The sequence below is a fragment of the Hoplias malabaricus genome, chromosome 1 (genome assembly GCF_029633855.1).
Source record: "Hoplias malabaricus isolate fHopMal1 chromosome 1, fHopMal1.hap1, whole genome shotgun sequence".
In the NCBI taxonomy this organism is placed as follows: domain Eukaryota; kingdom Metazoa; phylum Chordata; class Actinopteri; order Characiformes; family Erythrinidae; genus Hoplias; species Hoplias malabaricus.
Genome location: NC_089800.1, coordinates 4,575,237 through 4,598,304, shown reverse-complemented (window position 1 = coordinate 4,598,304; position 23,068 = coordinate 4,575,237). Strand labels below are relative to the sequence as shown.

The window sequence follows — 23,068 nt, the reverse complement described above, 5'->3', positions numbered from 1 at the left end:
CCACGCTCTTCTCATCCTGACGTCAACACAGACTGACGGTGTCAGATGTGCTGTGTCAACTTGTAAATCCAATGGGAATATAATAACATATGTAATAATGAAGTATCTCATTACATAATTTCTATTTACAAAAAAGCGTCTCCCCCACTGGTGTCTAAGGAACTGGATGTGGGTTTGCTTTAAAACACACAGCATGATGTTCCAGACATGCAACATTTGCATACTTTCTATATTCCAGGGTGTTCAGGTTGTGGCACACGAGGGCTTAGCTCAAGAACTACACGGCAGTTCTGTTTTTCGGTTGTTGTTTTGGTTAATAATTGCATGTATCTAAGCAAATCTGAACTGTTGGTTTGTAGTCTGTAATTACGTTTTTGTTTAGACATTTCTGACACACAGAGCTGGGGGAATCAGTTCTGCTGGAGAACCGCAGGTTTACAAGCTGTGGACATTTTGGTTCTCTTTAGAGAAACAGCTAATGTGACTGTCTTATTGTTTCGTTTTATAAATTAATTCTCCCGCTAACAATAAACCACAGATTTAGAGCTGGGCAATTAATCGAAAATTAACTGACATAATCTTGTCTATATCGATTATATTGATTATTTTTTATTCGGTTACATCCCCACTGTGTTCATGTACTGTCCTTTTTAAAACCAAGCTGTAGTCATGTGATTCTGCCTTTGTCTGCCACATGGAAGCAATCTAATTGCCGAGGCCGGCCTATCGACTCGAGCAGATCGTACCAAAGGAAAACACGTGTTGTGTTTTGACTTTATGTAATACGACACTGAACAAAAAGAAGTCAAATGTAAACACTAAGGAAAAAACAGTTTCTTTGAAAAAGCACAATCACACTCCTAATATAAACAGTGCTCAGTAAACAAGAGTGGAAAAAGCTCCCGGCAACATTCGAAAAAATATCCCAGCTTTAACACTGGAGCAGATTTACAGCACATTCCTCGTCACTGAACGATGAGGGTCAAAAATACAAAAACAATATAATTGTTCATTAATCGTAAGCAGGGCGGCACGGTGGCGCAGCAGGTTAGTGTCGCAGTCACACAGCTCCAGGAACCTGGAGGTTGTGGGTTCGATTCCCGCTCCGGAGTTGGTGTGTTCTCCCTGTGTCTGCGTGGGTTTCCTCCGGGTGACTGTCTGTGAGGAGTGTGGTGTGTTCTCCCCGTGTCTGCGTGGGTTTGCTCCGGGTGCTCCGGTGTCCAAAAACACACGTTGGTAGGTGGATTGGCGACTCAAAAGTGTGTCCGTAGGTGTGAGTGTGTGAGTGAATGTGTGTGTGTGTGTGTGTTACCCTGTGAAGGACTGTTGCCCCTTCCAGGGTGTATTCCTGTCTTGCGCTCAATGATTCCAGGTAGGCTCTGGACCCACCGCGACCCTGAACTGGATAAGGGTTACAGATAATGAATGAATGAGTGTATAATCGTAAGTATGGTAAAATGTACAATTAATCGTGAAACTGATTTGCGCTCATATCGCCCAGCACTACTCATATTTATACTACACAAAACCCATTTCCAAAAAAGTTGGGACACTGTGCGTGACACACAACTAAAGTAATATTCTTCAGTTTTTTCACTCTTTATTTAAGAGTGAACTTCTCACCCTCCGTAGTTCTTAAAGACACATTTGATTTCAAGATATATATGGATTAAATTATTTGCACATATTTCGTTTTGTGCTGCATTTCATCATTTCTGGAAACTAGGTTTGTAGAACTACTGCTTATACGATGACAGAGAAAGATCTGGCTACAATAGTAAACCTCTAACAGGATTGCAACATGACATTTTGGCCACATTGTGAAACACTTGATCTTAACTTTAAGCTGGGAGCAGAAAATGGGAGGAATAGGTCATTAAAAAGGATGCAAACAAAGAAAAAACAGTGGACGTTTAACAGAAAGGCAGTTGGTCGATAAAAGCAGCAGGAAGTTTTTCAGACAAAGCAGAGCTTGTCTTCTGAACTGCTTCATTGTTTTTCATCAGAAGACATGGTCACGGTTTTTCACGGACACGTTTGTCTTGGCCTTTGAAAGCAGCCCTTTTAGACTTGTAGTCTATTTTTAGGGTCGCTACTTGCAGTTTGTGACCACATAAGGGGAATTTGAATTTGACGGTGAAGTGATGGGGCAAGATGCTGAACTTGTAGACAGGGGTGACTGCACATAGCTGGCAGCAGCCAAATGCTGCAGTAAGTCACTGTTCTTTGGATTTCCGTTGCTTCCCGGTGGGTTTTTGTTTTTAGGACCTTGATGACTAGAACTGTGCTGGTTACTGAGGCTGTGCTCTCTGTTGTTTGCTGATTGTTTCAACGATACTGGCTTTAACCGCATGCAAATCACACAAAGACCCTGATAGGTAAATGAGCAGTTGAAGCAACATTAGGTAAGGTTTGCTAATTTTGCTCCTGGGCTCCCCCTGCAGTTGCAGAGTGTAATTTACTTTTACATCACCGTCCTGAAATCAAGGAAATCAAGATACCTTCCCTCCACCCCAGAGAAGCAACGGCAGAGGCTCTGATCTCACTATAACAGCTCAGTGAAGCCTCCCAAAGATGTAATTTTAAGGTAAAACTATAGCCTAACTTCCCTTTAAGCAGTTATAAGTAACTACTTAGCTTTGTGTAGTAATGTGTGCTCATAAGGAAATGCACAGTACAGTATTAATGATCTAACAATGACCTCACCAGTGTTCACAGTGCCAGTGTTTGATCAATATTGTGCAAATCTACTGGACAAACGCAGAGTTTATTGATCCACCTCAGGCAAATGGTTAATGGACTAATGAAAAGTGATATTATATATTTACATTTCGTGTTCATAGAGTGTTACAGTTTATATTTGTATAAAAGCTGACCCATGCTCTTTGTATGCCATCAGGATAGTATTTAAATTATACATACTAAATAACATTGCTTATCATTTAATCTTCAGCATGTGAAGCTCATATGCTAGTTTCAGTGCTGCTAAATGCTAAAAGAAATCTGACTTGATGCTGATTTACTCGGGAATGGTGGAGTTCCACTGTCTTTGTCCTGGACTAAACTCAGTAAACAATGTTTGCAGGATGTTCCTGAGAATACAGTGCTCATCTTTTGACAAGTGAAAGCCAGGAGGTTGTTTCTGTCCATAGCAATGAATCACTCCTGTTTTTCCTCTTCTTGGAAATCTTTTTTTTCTGCCTGTCTTAATCTCTGAAATCAATGTCGTACACCGCTGGTCAACCAGAATGAGGCTTCGGCTGTTTCGCTCGAGCTGGTGTTATTGAAAAATATTGCAGTCCATGTTCGGAGCTCTGCTCTCTGCTGCATTGAATGGAATAATAAGGGACTTCTCAATACCACAGATTTGATTCAGTGACGATGAAACTCAGTTGTGGCCAAGCTGTCTTCGGTACTTCGGCTTGGATGTGGGAGAACGAGAGAGTTGTGGAAAGTTGTTGGTCTGTGTTATGAAGTTAATACACATTTCAGATTAATTTAAGCCTTTTTCATTTGACTTTTCTTGGAGGGGAATTTGGTTAGCTTTGAGCTGGGGTGGTTGGTGCCGGGTGACAGTAAATTAAACGTGTTTCAGTGAATGCAGCATGATTCAATAGTTATCGCTAAAATTCACAACAGTGCGGTGTATGTGGCCAGGAATGGAAAAACACAACAGTAACAAAATGGCTATGAGAAAAGTATTATGGTAGGAGATGAAGAAAGTAGTGTTCTCCCGGTGTCCGCATGGGTTTCCTCGGGGTGCTCCGGTTTCCTCCCACAGTCCAAAAACACACGTTGGTAGGTGGATTGGCGACTCAAAAATGTCCGTAGGTGTGAGTGAATGTATGTGTGTGTCTGTGTTGCCCTGTGAAGGACTGGCGCCCCCTCCAGGGTGTATTCCCGCCTTGCGCCCAATGATTCCAGGTAGGCTCTGGACCAACCGTGACCCTGAATTGGATAAGGGCTTACAGATAATGAATGAATGAAGAAAGTAGAATTCATGCTTACTCTTGCTTTGCAGCACTCTAGACAGGATGTGTGTTTTGGACCAATAGAAATGCTCCGAAATACTTAGAGTAACATGAGAGACACGTGTTTTACATATTTACATATACTGCATTTGGGCAGACACTCTTATCCAGAGCGACTTCCAAGTTTACTGGTGTTACAGGTTAGGAGTCTTGCCCAAGGACCTGGAATCGAACATGGGAGCCAGTTACCACTGTAACACACCAACCAACATTGTACATTGTGATTCATTGTACAGCAACAATATACAGATTAATATGCTTTAAGCAAGTGGTAACACCTTGGAAGACATTATTAAACGATAACCATACACTCTTAAACAGTGATACAACATGATGTAGTTTTGAATCACCCACCCCAATGAGGAAAATTTGACCTGTGTATTTTTCACCGAGGTTTTAGTATTTAAACATAAATCCGGGCTTATGAAGTGGTTTTCAGCGGCTGGACCATCTGGGACACGGGGCTTTAGCTTGACTGTGGAAAAGGGGCCAATTGACAGTTTTCCCTCCAGGCCACCGTTATCGAGTTTGGATGTGTGACCTTGACTGTCGTCCTGCAATCTGTGGGTGTAATCGCAATAACATTGCGAGCAGATTTGGGAATCTCAGGATAGTAATTTAATTTCTTCTGCCGGATGACGCCCTGTGGCTCAAATGAAAGGCCCCTGAAACAAAGCTGCTTTATTAAATTGCCTTTGTTCAACAATATCCACTTTTCTTCACTGTGATCTGGAAGTATCATTCTTTTTTTTCTCTTCTCTTATGAATGTTTAATTTGGATTGGTAGAGGTGGGCTCTAGGCTACGTTTAATCTAAATTGCTGTGTATTTTATCAGTTGCCCTGCTGGCTCTGTTAGATTTATACTAATCCCTGTCATTTCTGCACACCTCCCAGGTCATGTAGCTCGATGCAACCAAACGTCACTCTTTTTCATTTGTATGTACAGTACGTCACACATCGGAAGGAGAGAGAGAGAGACTGATTAGATCAGAACACAGCTTTTTCACTTCGTCATGGTCTCATGGCTCTAGGATTTCAGCCTTAATGAAAAACCCCGGTGTTGAATCGTATTATTTCATTTTCAGCTCCGGCTCTCTGGCCAATGTAATAAACTGACCCATGTGATGATTTCAGGTTAATTAAACATTGTTATCCTCATTATTCTCCCTGGGCAAATAAAGACAAGTCATTGCCAGAACACAGAAGATGAATACTAGTTTAATTTCTCATACTTTCGTATAAACATGTCGTTTTGCCGAGTCACTTCCATCAGTCTTCACTTGTCTTCGTTGGTTGCGTCTGATTCTCATGATCCAGATGATAACACACCCAGTGAGGTTGAGATCTGAGGACAGCCTGTTTCTTCTTTCTGCTCTATTTCCTTTTTCTGAGGAACACTTCACATCCTTTCAAACACACACTTGTCTTCTCAAAGCAGAAGGATTTGTGGATATTGTTTTTTTTAAGATCTGAGATTGATTTTCTTTTTAAGGGGAAACGTTATACCATTTTCCACGTCTGGGACCCGCTTTTCTCAAAACACCACAGACCCAAACCAAGCTCACAGCTGAAGCTTTGGTTTTTATCGTTTTTCGCTCGGTTCTCTTTCTTTTCGCAGGTCCAGTGCTGAAGAGGGGGCGGGGCAGAATCAGAGCAGAAACAGGGCGGCTCATTTTATCCCACGTTTTCTGACTGAGGCAGGCCACCGAAAACTGACTGGGTGGTCTTGTTTCACAGTGTTTGGGTTGGTGGACTCCAGACCCTCACATTAATGTGAACATGGACCGAACAAGAATTTTTACATAATATGTCCCCTTTAAAGGTGAAAGCTCTACGTCCTACTTAACTGATGGGGCACTGTCCAGTACTTTTTGGTGATTATTTTGAAAATGCCTGAAAAAGTTCACGTTCTGGAAAGAGTTAAAGCTTGAAAACTGTTCCCAGAACAACAACAGGTGTTCGCTGTTTCGGTATAATTATTTATCGCTGATTTTATGAGAGGAAAATTCATTAAATCTGGACAGCACTCTGAAATTCATGCATTTGCAGAAGTCTGAAGTGCCGGCAGGCCTAACCAAGCAGCGGTTTTAAATTTCTAGATGTCATATTGATCAAGGTTCGCTTTAATTGGAGTCTTACTGCAGAGGGAAGGGAGGGATACCAGTGATTGAGGTAGAGAACCATGGCAGCATGAGCTGTCAATTCTGCACCCAGTCCCGTGTTGGCCATGTTAGTCTGGAATTAAAGTCTTTTAGATTGGAGCTGGACACAGCTTAGAGAGGACCGCAGTGTATTTCAGGTGATTTATGAGTCCCCAGAGAGTTGCCCTGAGGCTCAGGTTCTTTTGAAACAGGCTCAGGGTGAGCTGAAGGCAGCTGGATGTGTTCTGCAATAACCAGGTTAAGGTCCCTCCTGGGAATTAGGGGATTGTTCAGCTTGGGACGTTCCATGTGTTTATATATAATTTAAATACTGAGGTTAAAAGGCACGTATTCTCTTTTCCACAAATTGAACAAACCCCTGGATCTCGGTGAAACATCTGTGACCTGCTTTGTTCAAAACACCACAAGAATCAAACCCCACAGCAGCGTTCTCGCCCTGTTTAAACAGGACTGTTCAGAACAGCGGGTTTCAGCGCCTGTTCCTTTAAATGACAATGAGCCGCTCGCTGTTCGCCCCGACCCTGAGTGCACAGCAGTGAGGAGCGAGGAGCAGAAGCTCTGTTTTATAGCCGTTTTGACTCTGTTTTCTTCTTCTCTTTTCTCGGGTCCAGTGCTGTGATTGGAGAGATGACGCTCTGCTTTCTTTTAACACTTAATAGTTGTATTTTGGTATAAATTAAGATGATTTTAATGTGGTAATATTATTATTATTGTTATTTATTTATTTATTTATTTTTGCTGGTGATTCTTTACCATTTCAACTTGTTCCTGAAAGATTCGAAATTTGAAAATACACAGTTTACTGAGGTGTGAAGTACTGTGATGTTTTATTTTTTGCCCTTTTTACCCACCCTCACAGTTTCACACATTTTAGCTTCCAGCCTAAATGCACCCCAGATTTCTCCAACATATGCCGTTCATATTTTATTCACTTCTAAAACCCAGTTCCATTTCAGAAGAGACTGATAAACGTCAGTGTACTGAAACTGATGACCTTATTAGGTGAGCTTATTTTATACACACACATTTGATGCACTCTGTAGAGCCCTAGTGTAATTACTGTGGCCCAGGGGAAAACAGAGGCATTACAGGCAGATAGATGAGTCCCATGTGAAACCAAACCTCAAATGAACAGACAGCTCTGCAGCAAGCACTGAGCCAGAAGCAAGCTGCTCAATGCTTCAGGGGATTTAGAACCAGGTGGGATTCGCGAACAGACCTTTATCAGGAAAACACAGATCAAATTTAAATGGACAAAAAGAAAAATAGAAAAACTCCAACATCCCCTCACATCAGCACTACTGCAGATTACAGCAGAATATCCCCCTCACTGTGGAACACTCAGCAGAAATCCTCCAATCAGCATGTTTTTGTGTGTGTTTTGTTTTGGTCAGTGACTTAATTCCCTTTGTGAGGCATAGCTTGTTTTCCTCGAATGAGGAAGCCCAAAGTCTGGGTGTTGAAAACTGGAACATTTCTTATTTTTGCACTGATCCTGGAACATATAAATAATGTGTTGAAAATGAACATGGTTTAAGTGGAGTTTTGGCAGATGTAAAGATAATTTTACATGAATTAATTCTCCATCCCTCACTGAAGTCATTTGTAATCATAAGGAGGATGTATTTTATTGCAGGCCTTTCATTTTAAGAAAATTTGGTGCCACTGATACAATAGTGGTATACTTTTAACGTAATAATAACGCAATTACATCCCTATAAAGGAATTGTAGATAAAATAAGGGCTACTTTCTAATTCACATTTATAACAATGTTTCGAAATCAACTTCGTAAGTTACATAGTGCTGTTTCTGCAGTGCTGAACTCCCAGAGTAGCAATGACAGCTCAGTGGGGCGTCACAGTGATGTTGAAGCTGTTATATGAAGTTAAAAATATAACGTTTTTGTAAAAACTTAGTCATGAAGTACAGTGATTCGGAGGAGGTCTCCGGACCCACCGCCACCCTGACCTGGATAAGCGGTTTCTGACAATGAACGAATGAAGTACGGGGTGAGTCCAAAGTCTTTCTTTAACATGCTACAAGACCACTTTTCCAATTGGAAAAACTTGCCCTTGATCCAATATGGCGGCTTTCAAGAATGTGTCCATATTCCCAACATAGCCTAAAAGATAGTGCCCTAACGATTTAATTAAAGCCGCAGTAGGTGATTTACCAGCTGGTGGTGCTCTGACCGAACCTCAGTGATAGAAAGTCGTAGCTTTCCAATGGAGTCTTTCTAAAGAGCTAACGTTGAGCAATGAACACAAATGATAATGCAGTTAATTGTGATGAGTTACTTCAGACCTGATAAGTTCTACCGTCATGACACCTACCCCGTGGCCCATTTTAGAAACTCAAAATCCCTCCCAGAACCTTGTTTCTAGTGCAGTGACCCCCTCCGAGGCCGGTCTGTGGAGATGATAGCAGGATCCATGCAGTTGGGATGAAATCCTGGAGAGCTGGAGAGCCCTGTTTTTTTTTTTTTTGCAGAAACGCTGAATGGCAGTGGTGTCTCGCCGTTTCCTGTTGTGAAATGTCGGAACCCTTTGAAAACAGGGTGAGAATGTTGTAATCAGATGAACCAAACTTTGCAGAGTGGCTTGAGAATATCTTCCCGTTGAGCTTGTTAGCGCTCCAACGCATTGTGTGTCTGTGTTCATGTGAACCCTAATCAAATCATGTGCATTAGCTCAGAAAGAAGCGTCTGTGCTGATCTCAGAGGATCCGGAGAGAGGCGCTTATGTAAGAGGGCACAAATATAGTTCTGAGGAAATGATAAAAGTGCTGGTGAGACACTAAGCGTGGCTTTGCTGCTGCATTGTTTTCAGAGCAGTTTTCACTCTGAGGGGGGGGGGGGGTGGGATTTGAAGGCTTTCCTTACAGTCTGTGAGAGGAAATCCTAAGGAGGACACATCGCCTAGAACAGTCTTTAGAGCAGGAACCAAGGCCTGTTTGGAGCACATGACCACACCTTTAGGTCAAAGATCATGGTAAACGTCTGCCCAGACAGCATGCTCTGCATTTTTCCCCTCTAGATCAGAAGGATTGTATTTAGTCATGCATTGAGACTTTCAGTAAGAGGTTTAGGTTTCTTTTTCTCTCTCTCTCTTTGAAGAGGGCACCGTGTTTGTTTGACTTTAGATGCATTTATGATTTTGTTTTTCATTCTTCGGCTGGTTGTACCGGCTCGGCCTACTTGTTTTGTTGATGGACTTAAATTCTCAAAGAGGATTTTACACGCACAATTTATTTATTTATTTTTTTAAAGAGAAGTGGGCCACGTTTTCCGGTGCTATTTCTGGGTCAAACTACTGCAACCCAGGCCACAGATGGTGGTTCAATTTCTGTGATTGATTTCGATCGAAGACCTGCCGAAAGCCTTCATCGCTGGTGCCGTTCGGCGCTTGTTGATGAAGTCATTCGTTCCACATGCGTATTTTTATCTCCTGAATTGTTTACTTCTTGTCAGTCATTTCCAGGACGTGTCAGAATAATTCTAGGATGGAGTGATGAGAAAATAAACCCAGGGCTCAAAGAGCTGGCAGCAGGTGTCTCTCTTTTATGCGGACACTTGCATTTATGTGTGCACTTTTATACAATGTGAATTGTTGCGTTTGTATTACAACAGTTTATTTTTTTTTAAAGGAGCACTAGGTAAGATTTGATGTTTTTTTTTTGCTCCCAAACCCTAACCCTTACCCTCCTACAGCTACAGAGTGTAATTTAATTTTACGGCATTGTCCTGAAACCAGGGGGGGAGGTGGAGGAATTAGGCAAAAGTCCCTATTCTCCCTATTACACCTCAGTGGAACGTCACAATGATTTTGAAGCTGTCATTTTTAAAGTAAATCTATTCTGTAGTGTTGCTTTTTTAATTTGTCCACATTAACACTCTTTTCGAAAATGTCTCTGTCCATAAAGGACCTCAGAAGTGGTCACGTGAGCATGCAAGCACAGGAGAGTGTGAAAATAATAATAATTCTTGAATGAACCACATTTACTTCTTTATTAACTGCACATTTAAATATTTAAAGCTTCAGAGCCATGAAAATATAAATATTCCCACAATGCAGTAACAAGTACAAGTAGGAAGACATAGTCTAGCCTGACTGAACAGCTTTTTACACTGTCATGAGGTTATTTGTCACGACTGTGAAATGCATTTTCTAAGGACTGATGCTGACCGGTGTTAGCGTGTTTCTTTGTGGTTGTTTGAATGAAGTCAGTGTTCTTTGGCACGCCTTAAGCTGGGGTTACACTACACGACTTTTAGCCCGATTTGAAACATTTTTGCCTCAAAATCATGTTTCAGACAGTCGCAGCATATCAGACGTTTGAATTCTTTTTGACCTGACTTTGGACGTAGACACGTAGTGTAAACACTCCACCAGCTCAAGACTGAGCATGTCCTTTCAACAGCCAATGAGAACAGAGCACAGAAAGTAAAGGCGCGTGCTGTGGAACTTTAAGGACGGATTAAACAGTAAAACTATGAAAAACTACAATAAATTACATAGTGCTGGATGCACATGTCCCTAAAATAACGAGTATTACCTGTAGGAGGACAGAGTGAGCCACAACACACCGTTACAGCCTGCATTCCAACTTGACGCAAATAAATGACGCAACACTGTTGCTCACACTACACCTACCGCTAATGTTTCTGAACCATTTAAGGTGGAACGTGGCCGCAACTATGTGCTATTCTCCTAATCTCCAGCTCCTGCTGACTGAGTCTTCACATCCATGACCCACCTCCTTTCCCGATACTGATACCAGTACTGCAGTCTCGCATCCCTACAGAGTGTGGCACCTTTCAGCACTTAACGTGGTAAAGAACTGCCTACTACAACAGGAAAAAGAATTTTGACTGGACCAATCACAGGTCTGCTGTTTTAACATGACATGTACAAGGAGACAGAGCCAATCAGAATGCACCTGGCAGAATCCAGATAGTGAGGCCAAGTTAACGCACTGGAAGTATCAGACTCTCTGGCTACTTGAGTGATACATGTATGATCCGGTATTTTTTCTTGAAAAGGCTACTCTGGGTTAAATGTGTTATTTTTCAAGTTATGCAACATTCTCCACTGTAGTATAATATCTCTCAGCCTTATCAGTATTGAAAGAATTCAGTGTACAGCCAATAGGAATCCTTCTACTTAGACACTTGGCCTTAAATACCACCCACTTTTATTTTGTAAATCAGTTGTAATTGGCCTGCTTTGTTTTTAGAGAAAACAGAGATATTCACAGAGATGTTCTCTCTGTGTCTGTGTGGGTTTTTTTTCATGTCCAAACCTGTCCACAGGTGTGTGTGTGTGTGTGAGGGACTGGGTGAGTGTGTGGTACCCTGTGGTATTCTGGTCCCCTGTACCATGTATGTTCCTACCTTGTGCCCAGTGATTTTAGGTAGGGCCCGGACCCACCCTGACCCCGCACAGGATGAAGAGGTTACAGAAAACGAATGAATGGATGGATGAATATATGAATTTCAGTATTCAAATACTGGAGCCTAAAATAGTTAACCAAGTATTTAATCACCCTCAGACCATTGATGGCAGTGTATCGCTGGGGAGATTCAGATAAATGAAGAAATGTTCAGATATAAAGATTATTAATGAAACTTTCACAAAACTCCTTTGAGGAAGCGTGAAAAAATATATATTTTCGGAAACTTTTTTTGAATCATTAATCAATTCCTGATTGCGAAGTGGCCTCATTATCTTCGCGCAGGGTCTGAAAATCCCGAATTGCAGAAATGTAGCAATGTCCACTCTCCTAAAAGACCCAGCTCCCACTTTACTCACGGAGTACAGTAAATGTGCAGATCCGTATTGTTTACGTTGGTGGGTTCTGCTTTATGAACCCTCCGCTTTTGTGATTCTATAAACAGCTTGCTAGCCTTCCCTGGTCCTCGCCCTGGTCCTCCTCCAGCTGCCCTTCAGAGCGAGAACATGGCCCCCGAACGGTTTCATCTGCGCAGTCACACCTTCACATTTTTGTAGGGGTCCAAACCCCAAAGGTGATGTAACCTTAGGGTGTTTTATTGTTAGGAGTTTCCTCCTCCTCCTTGTGCTTCTTTTTTTTTTTTTTGTCCCTTTCTTCTATTTTTAATTTGTGCAATTTTCTCCTCCATGTTGGATGCCAATTGTCACTTGTTATCTTGGTGGCACTTTCCCCTGTTTGATGATACCGAGGATGGAGCTTCCTTTGAAACTCATGCTGTTACCAGAAAATTAAAGCAGTGAATAGTAGGAGTGGTGTGGTTTTACTAGGGAAATCTTAGGAAAGTCGACTACTTTAATACATTGAACGTCCATACCATCTTGCTTCTGTGGAACATTACAGTGGGTCCATATTGTCAATTCTCACTGATGTTTGTTCATCGTCGTTTAGCTGTAAGTGGTAATCTGAGCTAAAATAGATTCATATCTTTACCCTTGGCAGCAGTGGTTCTCTCCAGTGTCTGTATTTAAAAGAAAATGTGTGGATGACATGGTTAACTAGGTTTAAAGGAGGATATTTTATGGGGGAAAAAAAGCACATGTGCAGTGCATGTAGACATGAACGTGTGCTTTTAGAGCCTACCAAACCACACCCGATAAAGAAAGACCACCCAGTGAGTTTTTTGTAGACTGCCTAAGTCAGAAACCATGGGATAGAATGAGTCCTTCTGATTTTGTGCTGTATCTTACATAGAGTGTAGACACTTTTGAAATGTTGCATCACCAAAGCAAGTCACAGATGTTTTATTAAGAACTCAGTACTCTTTTTGAAAAAAGTAGTAAAATGTGTCTCCACAAGTTTTGTACTTCACAAACTGCAAAATGGCATTCGGATTGAACACAGTTGTATGAGTGCGTCAAATTAAATGTGGTGAAGACCCAGGGATGTGCTATATCGGGATTTATATGGCACTATGTCTTTAAAAGTGTTATCCCTTATGGCTACACCTTCACATTTCAACTCTCTAGAGTCTGCCACTCGCTATGTGCCTGATCCCAGTGGGCCACACATCTGTGGATAAGACAGAACGCTTCCTGTGGCGATGATGCAGGAGATGGGCGAAGCTTTCAAAGTAGCTCTCTCCACTTAAAAGCCCATTAATAGATGTCGCAGAGTCGGATTACAGGCTGCAGTGGGACCGCGACAATGATTAAACACATGCACACGCATGAAAACAGAGTTATGAAATTTTCCATATTAGACACAAATACAGGATGGATCTAACAGATGTTTCCCATGCTCCCTCAGAAGGGCAAACAATCGCTGACGACAGAACAGGCCAAGGCTTTACCGCACTTTGCCCCCGGACACTCCGAAGGTCACGCTTGGTAAAAGAAGTCCACAGTGCTTAATCCTTGGAAAAGCACAACAACTGTTTTGCGATTAATATGGATTTAATCCTCCAGCCAGCAGTCGTGCTAACCTCAGAACAGAGCTGCGTCCAACAGGAAGCGAAGACTTCCTTTGAGGCAGGCGGAGTGGGGCCGAAGGCTGCAGCTCACAGGCTTTTCTTGCGGGCTGTTATTTTCAGAAAGTGCACGCCCAAGCTTGTGTAGCATGGCATGGCTCGCCCGGGGGATGGATGGCGGCTGAATGGCTTGGCCCCAGCGGGTCGGTGGGTCTTGGAGCACAAACGTGATTTGCTAGAAGTTAATACAGGCGTTTGATATTCGTCCACCTGAGTAAATGTGACGTTTGGACCCTGGTGAAACCCCTAGAAGACACAGAGCACTTAGGAAATGCCACGGATTCGGCTCTCGGACATGGATGTGAGGGCTATATGCTCTGAAGGGAGACTCATCACTGGTTAGTCATAACACAGTCTGACAGACTCCGTAAGTCAGAGCTGGACTAGCGCTGTGAATGAAGGGTCCGCTAAGGTGACTGAGCTTTGGCTGCATGACACATGGATGGCAAGAGGAAAACAATGTAAACGCACAATAAAAACCACCAGTTTTTCAGATATACCTACAAGAGCTGGGAGAAAATATTGATATAGCAATATATCATAGTGCTTTCTTTCGTGATACATTATGGATACTTGCTGCGCAATAATGATATTTTTAGAGAAAGTAAACACCCGCCACCTTCAGTTTGACGTTACATCTGAAAAATGTGGGCCCACTTTATATTTTACAACAACGAAGGCACAAAATTTGCAAGAAATATCATGTCAAAATAAAGTACACAGGCAACGCAAAGGACATACACAACAGAACTCTTCAGCTTTCTGGCAGTTGATGGCTGTTTTACATTGGAGCGATGACCCACTTAGACATGGACATGTTGCAGTTAGGACACCTCTGTGTTAGAGCTCTGAAGCTATGAATTTTATTGCACAGTCTCATTGGACAGATGAAACTGACACTGATAAATACATACAACCTGCGATTTATGAATATTTTACCTTCTTCAGCAACACAAAACTCCTGATGTATCTTAGAGCATTGTCTTACTATATGTTGAATGTGTCAGAATTATGATATCATCGTTATTATGGGCAGCATATCATGGGCATATCGTATCCTGAGATGATTGCCATTACCCGTTTTTAAAATACTAACCTATGTGTACCTATGCCACCCACCATTAGAGTGGGTTTTATAGTATGAAGGAGTAAAAGCCCTCTGTTGTGGAGGTCTGCACATGCTCAGTAGCTAGAACCTGAAAAACACACCTCATGTTTCCAGTGAGTTAAAATATGATTTAAAAAAATGAATGTGGCTTCCTGTTTTGGGTTTAATCTCGCGCTCTCTCTCTCTCTAAACTGACAGGAGCTTGTTTTTTCGTGAGTGTAAATAATTGCCAGTGGGGCATTCCCAAAGTGTTCCCCGAGTGTTTTTACGTGCCTTGTTGACAATTCTATGTGCATATGATGTTCCTGGACTAAAGACAAAATCAAGTAGCTTGTATCTTTTTTTTGTTTACATATATCTGTACACATTCCTTTTTTAGCCGAGGGTTCCTTGAGCCATACCATACTGTTCAAGAATTCAAGGCATGTAGGTGTGTGGGTGATGACTTAAACGTCACAGATTGTCCTCTTCAGATGACTCAAGCAGCAGTAGAATGTGTCCTCGCTGTGTTTGCTGTCAGTCGTCAGCTGGTTCTGGCCCTGAAGTAGGTCACACTGCTAACACTTCTTTTGAAGAGTGTAAGGTGTTTGGTAGACCCTTGTTTCAGTTCAAAAAAGTGTTAAAGCTTTAAGGACATTATAACTGACCTAAGGAGACAAACACATCTTAAACCAATCAACCAGCAGAGATTTCATTGGTTGGTCCTATGGAAATCCAGGCTGAGTCTCGCTGTCAAATAGCTTCAGGATCCTGGGGTCATGGGTATAATCCCCGTCTTGAGTTAGTGTGTCCTCCCTGTGTCTGCGTGGGTTTCCTCCTTCTGTCCAAACACACGTTGGTAGGTTTATATCCCACAGGTGTGAGTGACTGTGTGAGTGTGAGGTGAGTCCAGTGATTCCGGGAAGGCTCAGGACCCACCAAGACCCTAAACAAGACGAAGCGGTTATGGAAAGAATATATAGCCTAATACTTAAAGCATATTGTTTATGGATTATCTTACAGCTCTCATAGAGCAGGGCTTAGCCTACAATGTGGAGCATAATGAGTCTCATCATTCCTCTCTATCTGATATAAGCCAAGTGTCTCAGCCCATAAAGATTATGCCTGCTGTCACCAGAGTCTGAAAAGACTAGAGAGAGTAGTGCTGGATTTCCTTACACTCAGTTTTATTGTGTGTGTTTAGAAAAAGATACAAGTACTGACATGAGGAGAAGGTTTTTTTATTATTAATATTTATTTAAGAGCTGTATAAATAGTAGAATTTATTTTTCAGTTTGCAGTTATTGTATGACTAACCGTGATTAGTACATTTCATTACACAGTTACGATACACCCTGTGGAAACACCTGTTATTGGCCCGGTTCGGGGAGCACCTGTTATATGTCATTGCACCATCATAAGAAACGTCTGAGATTTGTCAGAGTAGAGAGAAATTGCTTTTCTTAATTGATGCCCTCACTTGATAAACAAAACAAGACATTTTTAAAGAAGTCATTCTTTTTTGGATTATAGTTTTTGCAAAGAAAATGATTCACATTTAACAAACTACAGAAACCAAAGAGAAATGTACAAATTCAAGAACCAAAGAGGAACTAGCAAGACAACTGTAAGTGAAAACGTCGCTGGGTGTTATAAAAAGACAGTATGCATATCATGGTTGTTAATTTGAATGCATTAACTTGAATGAGATATAGCACTCTTAAAAGAAAATCTCAAAGTTTCGTGGCACAGAATGTAAAATTTTTACCAGATTGAGGACCAGCTTAAGGGTCCATCAGACCTCACGGACTATGTCCCTGACCTAAAATAGAATGAGGAAGTGTAGAGCTTGATGTTTGGGGTGGGCCATTTATTTAAAGTGGCCATGTTATGACATTTCAACTACATTTTTGAGAACATGGAAATGTAACATTAATGACTAATTCTGTTTTTTTTTTTTGTTTTTTTTTTTAAAAAGGCCTGAAAAAGACAAGAGTCTGTCATTATTATCACATAACAAATTGAAAACCAATTTCTTTGAAGGCATGATTGTGAAGTATGGTTAAATGTTGAAGCACAAATCAGTTGAGAGCAACACAATTGGTCCACCAAAACCCATTAAGAAACAATAGACAGGAGACATAGAGGTTGAAAAGAATTAAGCAAAATCTGTTTGCATGAACCCCACCCCCACCCCCAAAAGAGAATGTGTAATAAAGCATTTGCATAATTGGTTCAAGAAATGCTCAACAAATGCATTGATAAAAGGGAGAGGTTGAATATTCACTAATACTCAATGTTTTTCTCAGGATGGTTCAAGGCAAAGGAAAGAAAGGAAGAAAACAGTGTCCTTCAGCAGCATGCCCACAGAAAAGAAGATCAGCAGTGCTAGTGACTGCATTAACGCCATGGTGGATGGCTCGGAGTTGAGGAAGGTGCGGTCCAATTCCAGAGTGTACCACAGATACTTCCTCCTGGATGCTGACATGCAGTCTCTAAGGTGGGAGCCATCAAAAAAGGAGTCTGACAAAGCCAAAATTGATGTGAAGTCCATCAAGGAAGTGCGAACTGGTAAGAACACCGACACTTTCAGGACCAATGGAATTTACGACCAGATTTCCGAGGACTGTGCATTCTCAATAATTTATGGAGAAACCTATGAGTCTCTGGATTTAGTTGCGAACACGGCTGATGTGGCTAACATATGGGTGACGGGGCTCAGGTACCTGATCTCCTATGGAAAGCTCACGCTAAACATGATTGAAAGTTATCAGAACGACTTGCGCTCTTCCTGGCTTGGTGATCTCTTTGACGAAGTTGATGTCGGAGGCAACGACAGCATCAGTATTTGCACTGCTGTACAGTTGGTCAAAAAATTAAATCCTGGACTGAAAAATGTTAAAATTGAGCTCAAGCTCAAGGAGTTGCACAAAGCAAAAGACAAAATTGGGTCTAATGTTACTAAGGATGAGTTTATTGAGGTCTACCATGATCTTTGCACAAGACCAGAAATATATTTTCTGCTTGTTCAGTTCTCTAGTAACAAAGAGTTTCTCGAAACCAAGGACTTGATGATATTCTTAGAGGCAGAGCAAGGCATGGCACAAGTAAGTGAAGACATAAGCTTAGAGGTTATTAAGCAGTATGAGCCTTCCAAAGAAGGGCAACTCAAAGGCTGGCTCTCCTTAGATGGTTTTACAAGCTACCTGATGTCCAACGACTGCCATATTTTTGATCCAGAACACAAGAGAGTTTGTCAAGATATGAACCAGCCTTTGTCTCACTATTACATCAACTCTTCTCACAATACCTACCTGATCGAGGACCAGTTTAGGGGTCCGTCCGACATCACAGGCTACATCCGTGCCCTAAAGATGGGATGTAGAAGTGTAGAGCTTGATGTTTGGGATGGGCCTGATAATGAACCAGTCATTTACACTGGCCACACCATGACCTCTCAGATTGTCTTCCGCAGTGTCATAGATATCATAAACAAGTATGCCTTCATGGCATCTGAATTCCCTCTGATTTTGTGCTTGGAGAATCACTGCTCCCCAAAGCAACAGAAAGTAATGTTTCAGCACCTCAAGAAAATCCTTGGGGACAAACTTCACAGCGATCCACCCAGAACTGATGACAACTACCTGCCTTCCCCCAATGACTTGAAAGGCAAGATTCTTTTGAAAGCCAAGAAGCTGCCCAGCACCTGCAATACCTCTGAGGGGGAAGTGACAGATGAGGATGAAGGGGCAGAAATGTCTCAGCGAATGAGCATTGATGGAGGAGAAACTCAAACTGTCCCTCAATCTAAAAAATTTGTACTGTCTAAAGACCTCTCTGACCTGGTGACATTATGTAAATCCATTCAGTTCAAAGACTTTCCAACAGCATTCCAGAGCCAGAAGCATTGGGAACTTTGCTCTTTCAATGAGGTGTTTGCTAGCAGATGTGCCACCGATTACCCTGGCGAGTTTGTCAATTACAACAAGAAATTTCTTGCTAGAATTTACCCGAGTCCAATGCGAATTGACTCCAGCAATATGAACCCTCAGGACTTTTGGAAATGTGGCTGCCAAATAGTGGCAATGAACTACCAAACTCCGGGTCTAATGATGGATTTGAACATTGGCTGGTTCAGGCAAAACGGCAACTGTGGCTACGTTCTCCGTCCAGCCATAATGAGAGAGCAGGTGTCTTATTTTAGTGCCAATACTAAAGACTCAGTACCTGGAGTGTCTCCACAACTTCTTCACATAAAGATCATCAGTGGACAAAACTTCCCCAAACCCAAAGGCTCTGGTGCCAAAGGGGATGTCGTAGATCCTTATATATATGTGGAGATCCATGGCATACCTGCTGATTGTGCTGAGCAAAGGACTAAAACGGTCAATCAGAATGGAGACAACCCTCTTTTTGACGAAAGTTTTGAGTTTCAAATTAACCTTCCCGAGCTGGCCATGGTACGTTTTGTGGTCCTGGATGATGATTACATAGGGGACGAATTTATCGGCCAGTACACTATCCCATTCGAGTGTCTACAGCCAGGATTTCGGCACATACCTCTTCAGTCGTTGACTGGAGAGCTGCTTCCTCATGCTTGGTTGTTCGTCCATGTGGCTATAACCAACCGACGAGGCGGGGGCAAGCCACATAAGAGAGGACTCTCGGTCCGCAAAGGCAAAAAGAGTCGAGAGTACGCAAGCATGAGAATACTGCTCATCAAGGCTGTGGACGAGGTTTTTAAGACTGCCGCACAGCCTCTTCGAGAAGCTACTGATCTCCGAGAGAACATGCAGGTAGATAATGCTTCTCTTTTCCTTTGTTTAATTTTTTAACAGCGAGGAACTCTGCAGTCTCCAGGCTCATAAATGATTGCTATAAAGTGTAGGCAAAATATGAGCCACAAGGGACCATCCCTCAGTTGCAGAGCAGTGAGAGCCTTCGGACTTATTTGTGTGCTGCAATTTCCTCCTTTTCAGTATTGTGAGAATGTTTTAGCTCAGATCAGAGGTGAGCACAGATCACAGCCAGCTTTGCTTCAAAAGGCCTTGAGCATCAGAACATGGCAAAGCAAATACAAAGCAAAAGGATCGATTTAATCAGATTTCTTATAATCCCTTGATGTTGCACGACTTGCAAGACAGGCAGAAGGTTACTTGCAAACTTCATAAAAGCATTGCAAGACCCCTGACATATTTAATAATCGAAATTGAAACATCAGTTATGCAGGTTGAAGTTTAACCAAATTCCTGCTTCGTATTTAATATAGAAAATCTCTTTCTTAATACAGTTGGGACGTCTTCAGACATAGTAAAACAGCAACAAAGACGAGTAGGCTGTCAGAGTCCGAAGGCTGGCAGAGTGAGAAAAGAAAGAAAGTTGAAAGCATTATAAAGGTGTTTTTAAAGTAGGAGTTGCAGAGGGTGCAAACAATAAAGGAAACCGCTGACAATATATTGATGTGTCGCTTAGAAAACAGAGGGTTTGTCTTTTATCTACAGAGCAAGGTTAATCCTTCTTTCAGTGCCGTTCACATTTTTGAAACTTGAAAGGGAAGCTTTCATCAAAAGTTACATTATCATTTTGAGCTTTTTAGACAAGAGTAATTGAAGATTTCTTTTAACTTTCTCAAAAAAAAAAAACATCCAACAAGTTAACAACAGAAGTAGCTTAGGACTGTTTTGTCGGTGCTGGTCCTGACGTGTCTTTACACCACCGGGTTTATTGTTCTCGCTGCTGAAAGGGAGTGTTCAGACGCCTTGTCATCCTTTCTCCTGCTTACTGCTTTTTCCTTGTTCTCTATGGAGCCATGTGTACTATAAGTGGAACACACTACTGCAGCCTCCATGTTTTGTCCAGTATTCTCGTGCTTTGAATAGCCCTGGACAGTAGAAGTTAGAAGGCTTTAAATGTCATTTCCTCTTTTATTGCTGAAGGCAAAACGTCTACTTTTCTGAGAATGCTTTACACTTCATGTAATTACTGTGAGAATATGATTGCATTCAACCTCGAGAGCATCCGTTTGATCAAGTAGCGAGCTCGGAAGGTGGGTTCTGTATCGCAAAAGCAACCCCAGCTCTTCTCAGAGACGTTAGATGGAGATGCTTCAAGGCATGCCGTTTTATTCAGTGCTGTGTTTGAGATCACACAATCTGTGTGCACAACCGAATATCTGTGTCAACAGTGGGTAATTATACTGGATGTCTACAAACATTTAGACGTATAGTGTATACATCAGTTTCTAAATATTTGAGTCTTCTTTGTCCCTTGTATTTGCCCAGATCTTGTGGTTACCGACCTGTCAATCAAATGCCTAAGAAGCTCACGCTTTCTTTTATTTTTAAGCACAAGATGCACGTTTCAAGCTGTCCTCTGAATGCTCTGTAATTGTTCAACTCATTAAGGGCTTGCTAATGGGCAGATGATCAGAGAACAGAAGCTGACAGCAGTCTAAACTGTGCCCTACACGGGATTTAATAATAAAAACAGATTTACCTGATAGGTTTACTTAGTTTTTATATAGTTTTGTGCTGATCAGCAGTTGGAAAAACACAAGCTTTGTGATGTAATGATGTCCAGGGTCACAGTCTCACAAAGGCTTTGTGAAAAACTCAGTCCTTGTTGTTAGTTTTGTTTTTGTTTTTAGTAACGGACCTCTGTCATATCTTCCAGTCAGCTAATGACCAGATTTCTAACCACTTTTCCTTTGGCCCGAGTTTTGGTTTGCAGCAGAAACGTATTGTTATTAGTCTAGAAATGAATAAAAAACAGATGTGCTTCAGAATTCTACTTCTCCTTCATCTGCTGTTAACATTATTAAACCTAACCCTGCATGTGATCACAGAGGGGTGTTGATTTCTCACTGTACGGGCAAAATTAATATACACAGATAGAGCGAGGCTCTACCAGAACAGACACAGAGTCAGGCTATTGCTTCCATTTTGTGAGAATACCGGAGTTTCCTTGGCATTTGATTCAGGAATATGTTATGTTATATGATTGAGGAAAAAAAAAAGGCTGGTGTAAATAATACGGATTCTTTGTGGGGGGAGTAAGTCCTCGTTCTGGCCAGGAACTGCAGGCTTATCTCCTTATTTGTGAGATAATGTCCTTTTAAAGATCAGCCTGCTGCAAGCCCTGTCTATGGTCTGGTGTCTGGACAAACTCAGGTCTTTGATTAATAACTAATAATAGATTAAAACTGACATTAAGTATTAGATTAAACACAATCTATTGGGGTATGTATGTATTTATAACTTTGTCTCTTTTGAAACTGCGTTGAATTCTTGAACAAAAACAATTCTTGAGCCGTTCCACTCGTTCTCGCTTGAACCTTTTTTTAAAAATAAATAAATAAATAAAAAAGCACAGTTCTCATTCAGTTCTTTCTTTGAAAACAATAAACAAGTCTTAATTTCCTGTGCTCTCTATTCTTTACTGGGGCTAAAGATTAAAGACAAATGAAAGCTACTAGGATTCATGGAGACAATGAAAGAAACTGCGTATCTTCTCATCTTTCTCAGACAAATTTAGTCACAGCTTTGCTCTGAGATGCAGGTAACACGTTCACAAAACCACTTCCTGTTGCAGCCCTATTCATTTACAGATGAGAGTGTTTACTATGAGGAAGTTTACACGATGCCTTTTGCATGTGTTATTTGTTTTTTGCTTGTTTTTTTTTTTTTGTTTTTTTCAACTATTGGGTCACCTTTTATCTATGTATGGGTTTGGGGGAATCCGGAAACGTGAAACAGAGTAATATGTTAGTAGCAGTATATAGTTCTACATGCAAATTATTCTGACAGTGGCTCTATGGTGTGACGTGACTGTGTGTTTCCACAGAATGCTATAGCGTTGTTTAAAGAGCTCTGTGGCTTATCTGCGGTGGCAAATTTGAAGCAGTGCATCCTGGCTCTATCCCCTCGGCTGATTGCTGCAGACGCCAACCCAGTTGTGCTGTTTAACCTCAAGGACCAGTATCCCATAATGGAAGCCCAAGGGCTGCTGCCTGACGTCCTGAAGAAGGTGGTCACTGCGTATGAAACGGTAAGTGTTCTGTCCTAAGTGTCATTGCATGTGTCTAAAATGTGTTTTATTTCTTTATAAAGTGGATCACTTTTTAAAAACTGAACACATCCGCTGGTGTTTCCCTGTGTGAAGATATTGGAGACGCGGCCCGATGTTACTTGTTATGAAATCTGTTTTTATTAGCCTTCATTAAAAGAGTAGAATAATTTAACATTGTCCTGTTAAAAAGTGATATTGAAGTGATATAACGAAGATATCTCTTAATATTTAAAATATAAACA

The 23,068-nt window shown here is 41.5% G+C and overlaps 1 protein-coding gene across 1 annotated transcript in view; it reads left to right on the top strand.

Annotated features, from left to right (window-relative positions):
* LOC136666428 (inactive phospholipase C-like protein 2) overlaps nt 1-23,068 on the top strand; it is a 54,661-nt gene that overhangs the window by 7,174 nt on the left and 24,419 nt on the right. The window contains exons 2-3 of the mRNA XM_066644608.1: nt 17,069-19,555; nt 22,602-22,805. Coding sequence (XP_066500705.1) covers nt 17,069-19,555; nt 22,602-22,805 — 2,691 coding nt within the window. The remainder of the gene's footprint in view (nt 1-17,068; nt 19,556-22,601; nt 22,806-23,068) is intronic.